General features: G+C 42.6%; 1 protein-coding gene across 1 annotated transcript in view; it reads right to left on the bottom strand.

Moving 5' to 3' along the window:
• The window catches only part of TMEM178B (transmembrane protein 178B), a 226,354-nt gene that overhangs the window by 152,135 nt on the left and 56,216 nt on the right, over nt 1–18,003 (bottom strand). The window contains exon 2 of the mRNA XM_050324519.1: nt 13,842–13,955. Within this exon, the coding sequence (XP_050180476.1) occupies nt 13,842–13,955 (114 nt within the window). The remainder of the gene's footprint in view (nt 1–13,841; nt 13,956–18,003) is intronic.

Raw genomic sequence — 18,003 nt, 5'->3', positions numbered from 1 at the left:
TCTTGCAGGAGCCAATGTTCTGGTTCCTTCTGCCTGTTCACTCTCACCAGAGACCCACCAGAGCAGTAACGTCCAAACACGTCTCATTTACTTTTACTGATGATGCCAGCATTGTAGCAAGAGGAACAAAACAACACATTGAATTCAGGACAACTGAAAAATCTGTTTTCCACTTCTTCATAAAGGAAAGAAAGGATTCAAGTACTGGGTATTGATATGTACAAGCAGTAATATTTCACCTACACTGCTTACTGTCCTGTGTCACCTGTTTTATATCCACCCCAGACATTCACATAGAGGTGGATATATGAGCTGGGTATGTGCAGCACTGCCTACAGTAAAGTTTTTGTAACTTGATGCTCTAAGTAACCAGAACAACTACCAGAACAACTATTTTCTTGACAATATTGTGTGCTGACAGACCTTTTAAAACTACTTCACCAAGACCTGTTTTAATACTTGAATGCAACAGTGAGCGAGATTTCCAGTGCACAGTACTCAGTCAGGAAACCAAGTCCAGTGAACCTCCTACTCTGCCTACTCAGGCTGCCCTCAAACTACACCTGTAAGGCTTGTTGGGGTTCAGTGCACTGGTGTGGCTGTGTCCCACATAGCCATCCCACATTAGATTGGATGATCTAATGACACCTAAATGAACTAATCATCCCACAGCAAGACGTGTGTGGAAGTCAGCGCAGTGGATGTGCTGTACTACTGGACAGTTGCATGTGATCTCGTTCCAATGGACACGAAATGTTGACTAACACCAAGTGCAGTGCCATCTCCATGTCACCTGCAGCTCTACCCTGGATGCTGCGGTCTAGCACGTACATATGCTCAAAGCTGCGTGGCACTGCAGCCAGTGTCATGGACAAATGGTCAACAGCAAAACAACAAACCTAGCCCTAGCCAAACATTCTGGTCAGGATTCTCCACGCATATACCTCAAGTCATCTCTACCTATTGTGTGATTCCCTGCGCTCACATCATCCCTCTGAAGGTGTCAGCATAAATAATGTGCAGGCAAGAGCTCTCCTGTATGTCCCTTGGTGCTTTGGTTTTGGGAGATGCCTACTAGCTGTCAGCTAAAAGGTGTTAAGGAAAGGTAAGGACATACTTTTAATAGCCGGTTTTGTTTTGTCATTTGGTCAAAATTAAGAGATTGATCTCTATTGATCTGTGGAAAGGTTCAACCTTTCTGTTGCTTATCAGAGTTGTGCCAAGAGTTTGACAAACACAAACAGCAGTAAACTTCGAAAAGTAACGAGTGAGTGATGGCAAAGGCATGCCAGCCTCATTCACCATCAGACTTGGCTGCAAAAGCAAAGTGACAGAGGCAGCAGCTTCTGGTTATTGTCTCAGCACTGCCAGCAATGTCAGGAATTTGTTTGATTTTCACATGAACCTAATGCATCCACATCAGTGAATAATAAACAGAGGAGAGAAGTTCTCTCTATACACAGAAGAGCATCTAGGCATTGCATTTTTATTTCCCCTGGCAGATTTTCCATTATGCTCTGTTTTCTTTTTAGCTTCTCCCCAGGTGTTTACACACATCACCCTGGACTCCTAATTCATATTCTTTAAGGCACCACTAAAAGCTCATCCACTTGCATTCTCAAATCTTGGAAGAAAAAGCAAAACAAAAAACCACACAGCCTCCCAGGCATACAAAGCAGTCGTCTCTGCACTCCCCACTTCCCAAGACTGTAAGATTCCTGCTCCCACACCTGGGAGCGTTTCCTCTACTCATGCCTACAGCACAGGAATAAGAGATTTGGAAAGCAGCAGTGTTCCTCCAGCTGCCAACCACACCACTAAACAACCACCACCAGATGTTCTTCCCTTTTTATCAACATCAAAATAAAGGCAGATGTCAATGCAGATGGCCTTCTGTGCCAAACTAGTTCCCCCCAATTCCACCGCGATGAGATTGTCGTGTGGGTCAGAGCCCTCTGCAGCCAACTTGGGGCCACACCAGCATCCTATCTATATCCTTTCCTTGACTGAAGCTCCTGGTGCCAACTTCACAGACAAGTTTTCAATTCTTATAGGCCATCACTGCCTGGGAATTAGCTCTCCAGGGTCCCCCACTCAGGTGGAACCCTTTTAGCTAATGCATCTCTTCTAAGGACTGCACCGTCAGTTTTAGGGACCTCCCAGACTTTAGTAACAGGTCTTAGCCCCCACAACAGTATCTACTATGTCTTCTCCAAGCATTGCTTTGGTACAGCAACAGATCAACTCCTCTGCTCTACGAGAAAAGGACAGCAAAACACTCATCATGAATCCAATAAGCTGGTGACAAATGGCCTCTCTTTTCCAGCCAGTAAAATACTGAGGCTCCCCTAGTTGTGATTAAAAAAAAAAATCCTTAAATTTAACTTGTTGGCATCTGACTGCCATAAAATGGGGATTCTTTTACCTCTAGAACTCTGCTCTCTTACTTGCATAGAGGATGGCTTCCCACTGGAAGCCAATGCCAGAATTGTTAATCAGAGAGTCCTAGGAGCTAGCAGCCAGAGAGATACATCAAGTCATCTAATCCATCCATGTATCACACAGATCTGCAAAGTGCTCCTGCCTGTCCAACACTTTGTCTTGTCAAAAAGCTTCACCTAGCAGAGCTGTCAGTTCAGCTTTTCAGAGAAGCATTGATTCCTCCTGGAAAACTGGGAGGACTACTCTGAAAAGCTCATCCAATTGCCACATCAAGTGGGATTTTTGCGTTTCTCTGCCCAGTTCCTTGTTACAAAAGCCTTTAATTCTCAACTCCTTCCACATGAAAAATCTGGTCCTCCTGGAAGTGATGTCAGCACAGAGATTTCTGCTTCATCAGCTGAAGTCAGTACAGAGAGCTGGTGTTAAGGGTTAAGTGCCAGAGCCAAGGTTTATTTGCTGAATAAAAATCCTGCTTTCATGCAAAGACCTAAACAGCAATGACACACAGCAGAAATAATCAACATATAGGTCCTGGTAAGCTGAGTTCCATGAGGGATGAAGACATTTTTGAAACAAGCTGAAGACCGGTTCAGCCTAGGGTTTTGTGGAATGCATCACAGGTAAGCTCTAATACACCCTGGCAGCTGATGGTTCACAGCTAGGAATCGTGGTGCAGGTCTATACCTGTCAATAAATTTTTTATTTCCTGACCCCTGCCGTTTTGGGATGAGGTGCAGAGTTGGCTATGGCCAAGCTACTGGCCAGGAAGGATTCACCATACACAGCAGGTTCTCCCCAGGCCATATCAGGAATGCCATTTTGAAATTATGGGCCTACAGTTTTCCATTCAGCGTGCATTTCTTCCAGGTTATTTTATGGTTCTGTAATAGGACTGGCAATTATTATTTCTCAAAATGTAGTAATTTGATTACTTTTCAAATAAAATGACAGTTAAGATTCTTGCAGGAAAAGCTGAGTACCAATGCCACTTGTGTTGTATGAGTCATTCTGATAATCAGCAAGGACACTGGCTTAGAGTCCAATTCATACACTGCAGAAATTCCACAGCACCTACACATGTTTTTGTGGAAATAGTTTTTGAAAATTATCTGTTCTAGCTTCTCATTCTTAGGTATCTCCAAGGACCTGGTTTTCAGCAGGTGCTGAGGAATCCCCATTTTGTCATACCTTACTTCACTAGCAGTCTTTGAAGGCTGTTTTGCTATTATTTCTAAGACAAAATCGACACCAATTTATCTAATGTGTTTTGGCCAGTAAGTTTTCATTTGAAAATTCTAATTATTTTTTAGTAAATATCTTCCAAAAAACCCCCATTATTCTTGATATATGGTGTTGCAAGTCTTTTCCAGGAGATATGCTGCATAATCCCTGGCACTACAGGAGACAGCATTGTCTGGCTCTTACAGCAGTGGGAGTCCAAAGACCTGAGTTCGGTTTCTGGCTCTCCCACTCACTCTCTGCATGACATTTAGCAGGTCAATTAACTTCTCTGTAACTCTTTCTGTGAAATGGGTGTACTTGGGTCATATTCCTCCTTCAGCACCCTGTTTAAGTCAGAAGGATACTGAGTGAAAGCCGTTGCCCAAGTGTTTCATATGTTGGGATGGAAAGTGCCCTACACACTGTCAGCAGCAGCATTAACAGAGAAGTTTAACTGTGGAATCTCTTCATTTTCACTGAAATACCAGAAAGTCCCAGATCCCTAGGAGCCCTTTTCTTCTTCTGAAATCCACTGAGTATTTAGCACCCAGATGCTGATTTCACACTATTTTTATTCTCCGAATATCTATTCTTGTTTCAGGAGAATTATTATTTTGGTATGAATACAAGCAAACCCAAACTCTTAGTCCCCAGGCTGTTGCTCCCTTCTGATTAGGCTCTTTATCTATATGGATTCATGCCACTACTGACTTCCTCCCGATACTGGAAGAGAAAAGATTAAGCCTTGCCTTGGCAGTTTAACACTTTTCTTCCCATGGTAACACAATCAGGCACGAGAAAAAGTTCTAAGGAATGGCACTACATCATGCTCAAATACATGATTATAACATGCTGCAAAATGAATTCTACAAGGAAGACTGATTTAGTGTGTGCCTATGATGAGTAAAGAGCAGCTAGTGCTGAGCTAATGCATTGCTAAAGGTTGTACCAGATTAAACCAGTAATTCAGCCACCTCCATGTCCTCTGCCATAAAATTTTAATAAACCCAATCTCATAGGAGGAAAGAAAAGACAGGGACCCTACTGAATTATTTATAGCCTTAGTTGTGTATGGCAAAGAAGCCCCTCTTAGGTGAGCAACTGATATTCTCCCATTGATTTTCGTCTCTCAGAATATCTAGGTGAGAATCAAGTTGGGGAGGGGGGGAACCAAAATATACAAGGTTGCAAAAGGGCAAGCCAGGAAAGACAAAGTTGATGGAGGCAGAGATGAGAGAGAGTTTGTATTTACGAAAGAGATATCGATCAACCCACACGCTAGCGGCAGATAGACTCAAATTAGCTGTCATAATTCCAGTGATGCAGAGGGACATGCAGGCTCAAGCTCCATTAAATATAACCTACATCCAGAGCAGCCAGATGAGATTTGTGAGACTGAACTCGGAATGCCCATAGGAAATACCTGCAGTTGATTTATATTCCTGATTTCTTATTCCCTCACCAACTGTGCAATCAGTTCCCGGAGGTGGGCAGGGAATAATTGAACAGCTAAACTGTGATTCACCCAGCCAATTAAGGAGTCTTGGGATGGGCCCTAAGACAAATCCTTTAATTTCATCCAGTCTTTGTGGTCCAGAACTACGCTGACCTCTGACAAAGTGGCCAAAATCATCATGGCCCAGTTAATACTAAGAATCTGAGGATGTAAAGCTGCATTATGCTTTTCTCACATTAATACTGACATATTTTAGACCTTTTCAAAGCAGCAAGCAGGAGGATGTTCTGGTTGTACATGAGGACAGGGTCTTATCTGTAATTCAATGTATAAAGAGCATCACTGCAAAACAGTAATTAAAATGGCAACCACCGCCTAGTAGCTCTTAACATATCAAAATCACCTACACGTTTCAGCCTGGAGCTTCGTCGGGTCAGAGCCAGATTGTTCGATTCAAAGTTTGTTGGCATCTATCTGATCCTGGCTGCTGTGATGTTTCCTTGTGGATGGTGAATGGCTTTGTGAACAAATCACAGTAAGTTCAATTCCAAAGTGTTCCACTTATGTCTTTCTTCTTGCACTGAAGTAAGGAAGCCCTCAACACCTCATTACTAACTCTGTGTGTGGCATGTGGCTGGTAATCACCTTGAAATGTTTAACCACCTGGATTTCATCTCACTAACAACGTGGGGTGGGGCATCAGACTGGGGTGTAAACTAACTAGGACATAAATCATCATAAACCAGGCATTAAATTGGTATATAAATCAAAAACCTATGGAAGTCAGATGGATGAGACCCATTAGATCATCCTATTTGTTCTTTTCTCTGTTTCCACCCTAAGAACGCACGAGGCATCATTCTTGATTAGCCAAGAGACAGAAATACGCCCATCTCTCCCCCTCTGTGTCTCTCCAGAGGGAGAGAAGGGAAACAGAGAGCTCTGTATGCATATTAATAAAGCTATATTTTGACTGGCTGAATGACTGGAAATGATTAGCAACGGTATGTTTTACCTGTCAACATCTCCACGCTGCAACAGGCAAAGAGTTTTAATACTCCTTTTGCAAAAATCACTAGTAAGGCTGGAGAGTACTTTTTGTTCTCCTGCCCTTAGAACAGCTCCACAAATACCTTAAGACTCTTTCTTATGGTGAAGATAAAATGTCATTTTTTTTCCTATATAACCCACCACAAGGTGTTATTAGATATTAATATAATTATCTTTACATGCCATGCTTCAGTACAATAAACGGAAATATTACAAAGTTCATGAAGTGGTTAAATCTGTCATAGGATCAGCAGTTGTGTAACCTGCAATTAAAAAGGCCAGCAACCATACATTAAGCAATGAAAAAGAAACCAAACATTGAAGACATCATTGAGTGGAAACAGAATATCCCAAATGTATGGAACAAGGCAGGGATATGTGATTACAGTTATTAAGGACTTGATAATGAGTGTGCTCAGAGGAGATAAATTAAGACCAAGTATGCAGCCTAAATTGTGTCATCCCCTAAGTTTGCATGCCTCTGTTTGCAACCTTAAAAATGCTCATGAGATTTTAAGGGAATTTTAAAACAAACAACAAACTGCAAAACCAGAAATTCTAGTGTGGGGTTTCTTACTGATTCAGAATACTGGTAAGTGGTTTGTCAGCAGAATAAGCCCTATGGTAAGTGAGCCAGAGGAAGAACCTGCTGGCTGAGAGAGTAGGATGAAACCTCTCCTCTGTCAGTGTTTCACAGTTGCTTTAGCAGTGGATGCACAGTAAGACTTCTGACTTTGCCCTTTCAACATGGCTTTGTAGGGGATCCTTTCCACTTTGTTCCCTGCTTCACTCCAACACCAAGAACTTGGCCATTTTTACACCTTCCCTCCCCAATTGTTCCAGTCCACCACTCCAACCATTATCCCAGTTGCAATGCTCAGCAGTTCCTCATCACAACCTCTCCCAACTCTCCAGCACTAAGTTTTACCTCTTTACTTGTCCTAATTTCCTTCCTTACTACATCTTGGCCATGTTTTCTATTAAGGCACTCCTGTCAGCTCAGGACTGGAGGGTCTATTGACCTTCTCCTTTACTCGTGCTCAGCTCTTCTGTCTAAGAGGCAAAAGAGTAGCACGCAGCTGGGAAAGTTATTCATCAGTGTAAGTATTAAGGTCACTGCCATATTAGCAGATCCTGAGATGAAGCCTAGCAGAAGGCGATAAAATCCCTTACAGATTTCAAAATAGGTCTTAAGCTTTGATGCCAAAAAAAAAAAAAAAAAAAATCTGTCTTAGCTTGAAATAGCAGGATAGGAAGAAAACCCTACAGCAGAGAGAGGGAAATGAGAAGGTCTGTCACTACCACCTGGTCATTAGCTGTGGGAACAATGAGCTCAGTGAAGATCCAACAACGTTGGACCTCCAGGCATGTGAGCACCTGCCACCTGAGTGACCTCCGGGATGGCTGCCCCGGCTCTTTCAGTAACCAGTGCATTAAGGAATGACATCATGTCATCAGCCAAATGGCACTGTCAGGCCAGCAGGACAGTGCCATACTTCAGGGTGTGCCTCCATCTGGGGGTCAAGGTAGCTAATTAAAAATGAAACAGCTTTTCCTTGTAGAGGAAGATAGGAATGGAAGGAGACCCAAGAGAATATGGGAGAGAGTGGAAGCAAGGAGCAACAAAAGTGGGATGCTGCCTATTTATTTCAAACACTGCTTTCAGTAGTACCCAGGAAAAAAAACCAAAACCAAACCAAACCAAAAATTCTCTGGGGTCAGCACTTAATACAGATACAACAATGAAATATTTATTATTGCTTATAAAAGCAGAGAGGGTCAAGCCCATGAGCCTACTGGTGTTACTAATGCATTGTCAAGCTATCAACTGAGCTGCTATGCAAACCTCAACATCTTGTTCCATGGAATGAGAAGGCTTGGGAAATCTGTAGAAATTAATAAATATAGACATTGCAGTCTTTTTCAGAGTGTTAATTGTTGCCAACAGTTTCCACAACTGTTGCTGGATATTTTCCATCTACCTCACCAGTAGTTTTACTGGTAGTTTAAAAGGAGTTACGAGTGCTTTGTAGGCCTAAATGAGGAAGCCTTAATCTCCTGCAAAGTTTGGAGCATTAAGGCTGATAAAATCCACTCAGCTTTCAGCATAGATGCTGTATGAATTAAAATACCACCATTCGCTACATCCTGTAAAAATCCTTCATTTCCTCCAATACTTGCTCCACTCAGAATGTGCCAGGCTATTACTTTTGACTTTAGAGTTCATTTTTTATGCAAATGGCTTTCAGACCATCACAAACATAGGATTATTGCAGCTTTTCAAGAGTGCAGATGAACATTATCATTCTGATTAATACAAGGCATTAAGACTGTTGTTCTTACAACGCAGCTCCCCACGCTGATGCTCTAAATTCAGAGCCCATATCCTGGGGTCAGTCCTGCAGTAAAAATGCAGGGGCAGGTGACAGGCAAAGGAGATCCCGCAGTGCCAGGCAAGAAGCATTCTCAGAAAGCCCAGGAAATTCTAAACCCTTCTTCAGAAGCATCTCTTTATGAACTGGTTCTCTCTAAAGCGGTCTGGTGACACAGTTTCTGAGCTGTGCAGGAAAAGATCAGTTTCCATAGCAATTCCAGCCACTCTCTGCCCAGATACAGCACTCTCCACATTCCCGGACACAAAACACAGCTGCTGTGGAAGGTAGGCCTAGCTGGCAATGGCAGGTTGGAGAAGAGCAAATAGACAAATTCCCTCTTTCACTACCATGTTTAATCTGATTTGTGACATATAGGGAGGAAGGAAAAGTAACAGACTTAAAGGTCCAGCTATCTACCTCACATGATAGGCTCTGTGAGTCAGCAAAACAAAAGCTTTTGGAGAGAAGGAAGAATTTTTCATCTCTCTTCTGATGTGGAAACTTTCACGCAAGCCACTGGGAGGTCTGCCAGAGGCTCTGAGTGCCATGCAGCAATTGTCCCCTTTTCAGCTACCAAGGCAGGAAAAAGGGAAGAGGGAGTGGTTCCACTTATTCTCCAAGAGAAACAGATCTTACTCTTCAAGAAATCACATCAGTAACTTGTTTTCAGTGCTTGTTTGCAGCACTTGAAATCCACAATAATTTCTTCACCTGCCTTGGAGAGAAGGTGGCTCTGGAAAAGCCTCCTTTTAATCTTCCATTGCCAAGACCATAGTGAGCAAGACTATAGAGACATCCATGAGCATCAGCCCTGTGAGGTTCCAGGCAGATCTGAGCCCACTGCAGGCTAATCCACAATCCTGTAGTACCTACACAGTTTTCTTGTAGAAATAGTTCAAGGACACAAAGAAGACTCACGGCAAATACAAGTATCTTCAAAGGTAAAAATAAGCAAGGAAGCATAAGGTCTAAATAGAAGCTAGAGGCAAAAATAAGACATCATCATGCTAGACTGGCTCTAAGAATGTATGAAGACAATCTCTCTTATCTGCATCTTCTTCCCTTTTCTGCACTATTTGGCTTCCTCAAAATAAGTTTCTAATCCTGACTCTCCCATCAAGACAATGAAGTGTAGACACAGTTGGCATAAACATACTTAGAAATTCCTCTCTGTACCCATCTTCTATGCTTTTACACAAAACAGTTGATTCTTAAAGACTGCAGCATAAGATGAATATAGAGCCTGGGTTGTCTACAGTTTATGTAAAAAAAACAAAAACAAACACACCCACACCAAACCAAACAGGAATGAAACAGAATTGACCTTACTGCAATCCTTCTGATGATAAAAAAATAACTCAACATCACCCCAACAGGTGCTTGCTGTGCTCCAAAGAGTAAGTAAGCAGAGAGTAATACTCCCTGGGCTTTGAGTGCCTTTTCCTTCACAGGGACTTAGGGAACAGCACTGTTGGCTCCTGGACAATGCCAAACCGAATATAACACTTGCCTTGGTGGTACTACCATTTTCAAAGCAAACACAGCCTTTCATCTGCTGCACCATAATATACACCAGATAATGGTTTCATGAAGATTTTGGGGCAAGAAAAAAGATTTAATATGGACATGGCCTCTTTTTTATGGTGAACTTTCTTAAAGTACAAGTCATCCATCTTGAAGTGCTTATTCCGTCACCTGAAAACGCCTCTTCCCCTTCCCAATGCCTGCACCATATTCTACAGCTCAAACCTCTGCCACAAGCACTTCCCTGTGTTTTGTGAACACAGACCTGCAGTATAATGAACATGAACTTAAAAGTACAGTATAAAACACATAGAACAATGTGTGAATAAATATAGATGCTCAGATTTTCTCCAGTTTTTACTGTGATAATATACCTCCATTTCTAAGAGCATCAATGACGCTGTTACAGTTTTTCAGATGACAGAAGCTGTGGATCAAGTTTTGAGCACAAGCCTAGGGCCAAAAAGTGACAGGGTAAACGCCTAATAGCAAATCAGTCATATTACACTGGCATGTTCCATAAAGAGACAGTTATTCAAGCTCAAAGTTGTCGGACACATTTTCTTTTCCTCTCCCTTCCCCTCCCAGCTCATATAGATACTTGTTTTGTCTAATTAGATGAACATTTATCTCCTGACAGGCAAGAGCTGGCAATACTACAATCATCCCTCCCTCCATCCCTTTTTAACCAGAGATGGTTGAGAGGAAGTGATTGCGGAGGAGACAAGTCCTATTTCCCCGGCTCATGCTGCCATAGGCAATCAATTTGGAGCAAAGGTTCCATCTTGAAAGTGTCAAACAGAATGAAAGAAGATAAAATCAAAAATGGTCAAGTCAGCTCCAACCATTCCTCTAGGACCAGCTGCTCTCCCGGGTTCTTCCAGCATAGCTGAGAGCACAGCTAGAGGAGTATCTGCTTTCTGTGCTGACTGGTGCCGTGAGGTTCTCAGCCTCAAATGAGTTGTCCCTCACCCGCTACCGCAATTCAAGAGAAACTGCTGGAGTCAGTCCTGCCTGCCAGTCTGAAAAAAGCAGCCTGTGGGGCATGGCTGGAGCCCTCTTCCCTCTCATTCCCAATCCAGTAAACATGAAAAACAACAGATTTCCTTCCCAGGAACCACAGTTTGTTGCCCATACACTAGGGAAGGAAAATAATCACTACTGAAATAGAAATATGGCAAAGGACAACAGTGGCTTCAAGCCTGGTAGAGGCAATTTTTTTTTTTTTTTTTTTTTTAGCAGGGTGACCAGACATCCTGGTTTCACTTTTCCAGTTCCTCTGAAATTCTCTAGGATGCTGTTTTGCCCCAGTGCTTCATGGGAATAGGGTTTTTCTATCTCATCCTATAGATCTGAAAAATTATTCATGGCAAGAGAAGGGAGATCACCAGTCTTCCTGCTCCTTTTGCTGTTTGTCACAACACTCACTGAAAGGAAAATTTTGAACAGGAAATTGTTCAGAGGAAAATAATGGGCAGCTTGACTTGGATGTATCAGGATGAGCAGTGGTCAGAAATGAAGTAGCTGTGACCTGGATTAAACTAGTCCTGGAGCATAGAACAGGGTCAGCTGCTAAAGCAGGGACTAAAATCACTGGGACTTTCTGAAGGGTCTAAGTGTCTACTGTACTGCAAAGGGACAACATTCCCCTCAAACAAATCACAACTTGCAAAGATTGGTATTGCCCTAGTTCTTTAAAACAGGTTGTTGTTGTTCCTACACAGGAACTATTCATATAGAATCAGTTCATTCTGAAATGCAGTGACCTCCAGAACCTTCAGGGTCTAACTCCATGTATCAAGCACTCTCCACTTGCACATAACTGCTCTGGAAAAGCAAGAGTGTCAGCAAAATATTTCTCTTCTTCTCTGTCTCTAGATAAGTAGATTCAAACTTCAGCTCTATCTACATCTACCTACACTTATCTGAATCATGCACTGGCAAGAAAATTTGGGTCAGAAATATACAGGAACGCCCACACACTCGATGTACCCTCCCCAGAGAGGGCACAAGCAGCCTCGTCCTGCAAGTGCCTCAGACCAAATCAGATATGCAAATGTGTGAGCACAGTGTCTAGACTGCCACTCTGGAGACTGACGAATGCCCTACTGAACACTCCCATCAGCTGCCAACACAGCAGGCTCAGGAACTTGCTGATGGCACCAAGGGATGCACGCACACCAAGGTGCACGTGACCAGATACATGAGCCTTTACCTGAGGCATTGCTGAGACAAAGATTAATTTTAGGTAATAATTCTTACATTAAACTATGAGATTCCCAGTGGATGGCTGCAGAAAAGTCATTGTTGCTCACAGCAGTGGCAAAAACATCCAAACACCAAAAAAACCCCCATAAACCAAAGCCCCTCCCTACAGCCCTATGAACCCTAACAGATGTCTGGAGGAGGGGGTGCATATTTTTTGTCCACAGATGAGCAATGTTAACATAAAACTAACACCAGCAGAGAAGGCAGGTGGTAGAAGGAAACCTGAAGGGAACTGAACCACCTGATCTTCTGATTTCAGGGTCCAGTGAGCACAGAACAGTATTTTGCAATACCAGCATCTTACAACCTTTTGACAGGCATGAGGTCAGTTATTCCTTTCTTTGTCACATCATCATCAGAACATGTATTTACCCACACAAACACGATTAAAAGTAAAGTAAAATAAAAAAATAGGCATTTAGCAAGACCTTCTAGAGCATTCTTAATTGTTTACCAGATTTGACCAGGCAGGCCTACCGGCACCTCAGTGAATCTCAAACCGTGCCTGACCTCACCAATGCAGGAAATCAATTATAACATTGCACCTTCTCCTCCCCAGAGCTTAAAAGGACCCTTCCAAAGCAACAGCCACATTAGGCAGGAGTGAAACAGGAGTGAATCTCTGGGAACAACAGAGGTCTAGCACAGTTCTCAAGCTGACACAGTCCAGACAGTAGAAGCTCACTACGACCTTTCAAGGTTTTCATCAGAATCAGCATTTCCTTAACCCCCTGCCACCTTCAAGGAGTTGTTCACTGCTTCCATCAAAACAAAGCTGCTCAGGACGTTCATCAGTCCCCATGACTACATAGTGACAAAAGCAAGTTGCAGTGGCCTCTTTCCTTGTGAAATCCTACCTCTTGCATTTTATCAGTGAAAACCCTTTTCCATCTCCAAGATGAGAGCGAGACAAGATTTAAGGTCAGCCAATACATCCCAAGGCAATTCCATCCCTGTCAGATGTTGTTGCTTCAGCAAATGTTACGAGTTGGTGACCACTGGCTACAATTATCACTGAGGACTAAGCTGCTTCCCTGTGCCTTAAAGGGTGCAGCAGTTCTCTTTCTAGATCTTCAAAGCAGAGTGTTGCCACCCAGGAGCTGCTGGCAGCAGCACATATTCTACAATAAAAGCCAGCAATGAATTCTCCTGGAAGCAGGAAACTCGGCATGAGAATTCACTCACGTACAGAGCATTCTACTGAATTAAAAAATAGGGCATTGATTTTGTTATTCATTTTTGTATTTAACTCAATATTAATCCCCGCATACAAATGCCTTTTCCCCGCTGCCACTTTCTCATGCCTCAGCAGAATCCCTAGTCAGCAGCAGAAACAGAGATGTAGGTCCTGAGAACAAATCGATTCGTCTGCTACGAAGACAAACTGTATGTGAGATGAGGGCTCTGAGCGGGCTGTCAGTCAAAGCCTCTGCTCTCATTTATCAGCGAGCACCTCCCTCAGCCCACGCGCGAGGAGAACGGAGAAGAAAGCCGGCAACACTTACGCAAGGCGTGCCACTCATCCTGGCGGATTGTCTTGGTGATGTTGTAGGTAAGGTTCTTGGGAATGGTCGCTGAGGAGTAGTGGTACTTGATGTACGAGCACCGCTCAATTGCTCCTGGGAAAGGCAAAATGCAGAAAGTGCTGTTAAGTGAGTGCAACCGCGTCCTGCCAGTTGTAGACCAGACAGGTTTGACAACCCAAAAGCAACTGGTACCCACTGTGACAACCAGTGTTATCTGTGGCCCATGAGAAGCTCATCTGTAGGGTAAGCTGGCTACCTGTACTGTCAGTTTGGATGTGATCTTCCACACATTCCAGGAACACCCCAGACTGGCCCTATAGTAACTGCTGGAGTGTCTACTTTCACCATCAGATATCTGTTGGGCAAATGACCCCTTCTTTCATGTCTTTTCTCTGAAACATGAGTGAGCAGCAGTAATACAGTTACTGCGACAAACTGTAAATTCATGTCTTAGCTTATTGTATAGTCATGGCTCTCAGTGCCCATACTCCAGGAGATACACAGAGCAAACACCTTTGATCTTTCCTTAAGTAATAAAAAGCAACACAGAAAAAAATAATACATACAGATAGTAAACAGTTTTCCTGACCCCTTTCCACCCCATAGCAGGATACATGACAATATGTCTCTTGACAGTGTGACACTCAGACACTTTCATAGAAGGTTCAGAAACAGAATTTATTGGCATGCCTGAACAATGAGCCTCAGATGCCAATATGAAGGGTTGAAATGGGCAATTTTTTTCTCCTGTAGTCAGGATTCCATCTACGTTCCACGGGAAAAAGCATCACATGCTGCTTCTGGTACCTTTCGGTCACATTATTACATTCTCCTTTTACAGAAGCTTTCCTTCCTGTACAAGAATCACACCTCCAGGCCCTGATCTCCTGGCACCTCTCTGCGTAGTGAGTGTCCTTAGAGGAATGGGCTGCTGTAGTCTGAGGCTTTCCACGATTTATAGCCAGCCAAACTCCACCCATGATCAGAAACCACAGGATAGTGTAACTGTTCTTGTATTGATGAAAGCCAGTCAGGTTTCCTGCATTCCTTTTGCCAGCATTCTCAGCTAACACTGGCTTTATTAGACCTTCTCACTGTGCAGTCAGATTCAAAGCTCATGAAAGCCATTTTTCTACTAATATTGTGGTATTTTGGATCAGGCCTTTGATAACTAAATAGGTATCCCTAATGTGGTTGGCCACTGTTCGTTGTCAGCTACCACTGGTCAGAGAAGCAGCTATGCTGGAAATGCTTTTATGTATTAAAAATACATTAAGACAAGCACTCAATAGAATAAATTAAATGAAGCAATGAATTATATAAATAATAAAGAGCACTATACACAAAGAGGCAGGTAGAGAACACTTACTGTCAGCCTGAACCGAAAAGGCAGACCCATTAGCCTTATACTGACAGTTCCATGGGGTAAAATATGCTTTTATACCACTAGAAATTCGGGTTTCTACTTCAGGTTGCAAGACAGTACTTGGCATAAACTTAGATAATAGACCATGAACTCACAGCATGAATAAGAAAACCCATGGAACAAATTATTAGTTGCATCACAGTCTACCAGCATCTTCCAGAGTTAGTGCAATATAAACATTTGAGGTCCTCATTGTTTGCTTCTCTTAAGCATTCTTCACATTCTGCCTTTGACAGCAATTAGATTAGACAAAGCCAAATATTATAGGGGGAAAAGGCAAAATATTTACATATGTATCCGCCTGCCCTGACAGCGTGATGGGCTTCTGTGTGAGTCTGCACCATCTGGGCACCAAATGTACGCCCAGAATTAAAGTTTCAAACTAAGAATAGTATTTAAAAAAAAGATAGCTAGTGTGCAAAGAGCTTTTAAAAAAAGTCCCCAAATCACAACCTTGCCTTCCTATAGGTTTTCATATCCCCTTTTGTTCAGTTGCTTTCCTGGACCAGAAGCATCAGCAAGAAAAATGAAAAATACTCATTTTTCAGGAAATAATCTGTAAGTTATCAGATACCTGCCCAGACAAGAGATTTATATAGAACAGCAGAAATGGACACAGAGCCAAGATTCGAAATAAAAGCTTACAGAAGGAAGGAAGAAAAAAATACTGTTCCATTTGCTATAATTTCTAAAAGTAATCAGCAGAAACAGCTCCTCTGAAACCAAAGAGGCTAATTTCTAGCAAGGTTCATCAGACTTTTAATTCTGCAAACAGTGTGAGGAGTAATGCAGTGAGCTGTTCAATATCTTTTATCACCAAAGCCTAAAGCAGGAAGAAATTACAGTCTGAATTCAGGTCATCACTTGACCATATCTTTAATTTTGGGCTTATGCTTACTTCCCCATGTTGTTTACGAGACTTAAGTACATCTAAAAAGACCTTCAGGAGCGCTGTCAACCAGGGTGGGCAAACAGTGTTGCAGTTCACAAAGGCTGTGCAGGAATGGCACTGGAGCCCTGCCAGCTCCACCAGGGAGCAATGGTGTCCACCCAGCAGAAAACCACGGCAGAAGCAGGCAATATCTTACTGGGAAACTCAAGCTCTTCATGATCCAAAATGACAGTGTTTGAGACTGCTTCACGTTTAAACATGAACCATTTATTCAAACCCACTCTCACAAGTGTAGGAGAGTGACTGTGCTGAGTCAACGCAGCTATATCAGCATATATCTAACTAGAGGTGAGAATTAGCTTTTGAAACTTAGAAAAAGGCTTTCATTTGCCTGGACCTGCCAATAATAAGAGAGAGTTTATGGGCAGTGATAATTTCATACTTGTGGTGTTTCCCTACTTGTCCCACTGAGAAGAGAACAAGGTTCAAAACTCCCGAACATCCAGTTCCTGGAAGACCCTGGGAGAGCAGAAGCAATGAGCGCAGCAAGGATCAGAATGACTGCTCTCCTGCAAAGTCTTCTTAGAAAAATGTTGTGAAATGCTTACCCTTCAGGAGAATTAATAGCTATGCTCACTGCAGTCTTTGGGATAGGAAGCAAAGCAAACTTTCCCTTCCATACCCTCACTAGGGTAACTGCAATTTATGGAGCACCTCCAGCCTTCAGCACTAACTCAGGAAGACCAAATGCAACTGCAGCTGAGCTCTGCACTTTGCTCAAATAACTGGGGACAGTATTTATAGACCAAACCAGTGAGTGGGTTTTTTCACATATGCAGCTGCCATAGCAAGAGTTATAGCTGGCCACAAGAAACACAAAACCACCACAAAGCTGCTCCACTGACAGATGCAGTATATTCCAGGTTTCTCTGACCAAAAGGGAAATGTCTGCTGAAAATCCTAAAGAAAAGTAGCTGACATCTTCCAATAGAGTGCTAAGAAAAGGATCAGCAGGAAGATGCAACTAGAATCAGGCAGAGCAAATCTCTGTCATGCTACACATAAGCACAGATGCTCAGGGGATTCAGCAGCTGTTAACTGTGGCTGGAAACCCCCTGTTCCTGCAAAGGACAGATTACAAACAAAACTGAGATAAGGAAACTAGAGATAGCTTCATCCTGAGTAGCTAAGTATTCACAGCATCAAACATGCCACTCCTCTCACTGATCCACTTACCTTCTCAGTTCCCTTCCCTTATCTGTTGATCACCAGTCCAAACTAACATCTTATTGTTACATAATATTTCCTCTTCTCGCCATTACAAGGAAAATGTTTAACCTGTGCTATAGTAGAAATATCACCTGAAAACACTGATTTTTTTCTATTCAATTTTCAAAACCATGGACAACCTGATGTTAGTTCAACTGCAAAGGAAACTCAGCTCCCACTGCATTAATAGGGCTGTAAACACTATTCTGGTTGGAGGCCTCAAACCTTTCGGTGATGCAGAGGGTGACTGAACCATTATCCCACTCTAAACTGAAGAGGGTTGAGAGTTTACATTGCAGGGTGTCCATACTCTGTCTGGTGGATAAGTTTTTTTCATAACTTTTGGACCAGCCTTTCTTCAACACCATGGGCCAACCACCCCCCTCCCTCTCTTTAAGTATAATATTTAAATTCTTTCAAACTGCTTCAAGGAAGAGTCTTTAACATGGTTAATTTAAGAAATAGAATGAAAATTCAAAAAGTGCCATCAGGATACTGGTCACCTCCATCCTAAATTTTGGATCCCAAAGCACCCAGAGGCATTTGCTTGGCAA

This window comes from Myiozetetes cayanensis, unplaced genomic scaffold, assembly GCF_022539395.1.
Source record: "Myiozetetes cayanensis isolate MyiCay16 unplaced genomic scaffold, myiCay2020 scf3, whole genome shotgun sequence".
Taxonomy (NCBI): Eukaryota; Metazoa; Chordata; class Aves; order Passeriformes; family Tyrannidae; genus Myiozetetes; species Myiozetetes cayanensis.
Note: the sequence above shows the minus strand (reverse complement) of the source record. Positions and strands in the feature narration are given on the sequence as shown.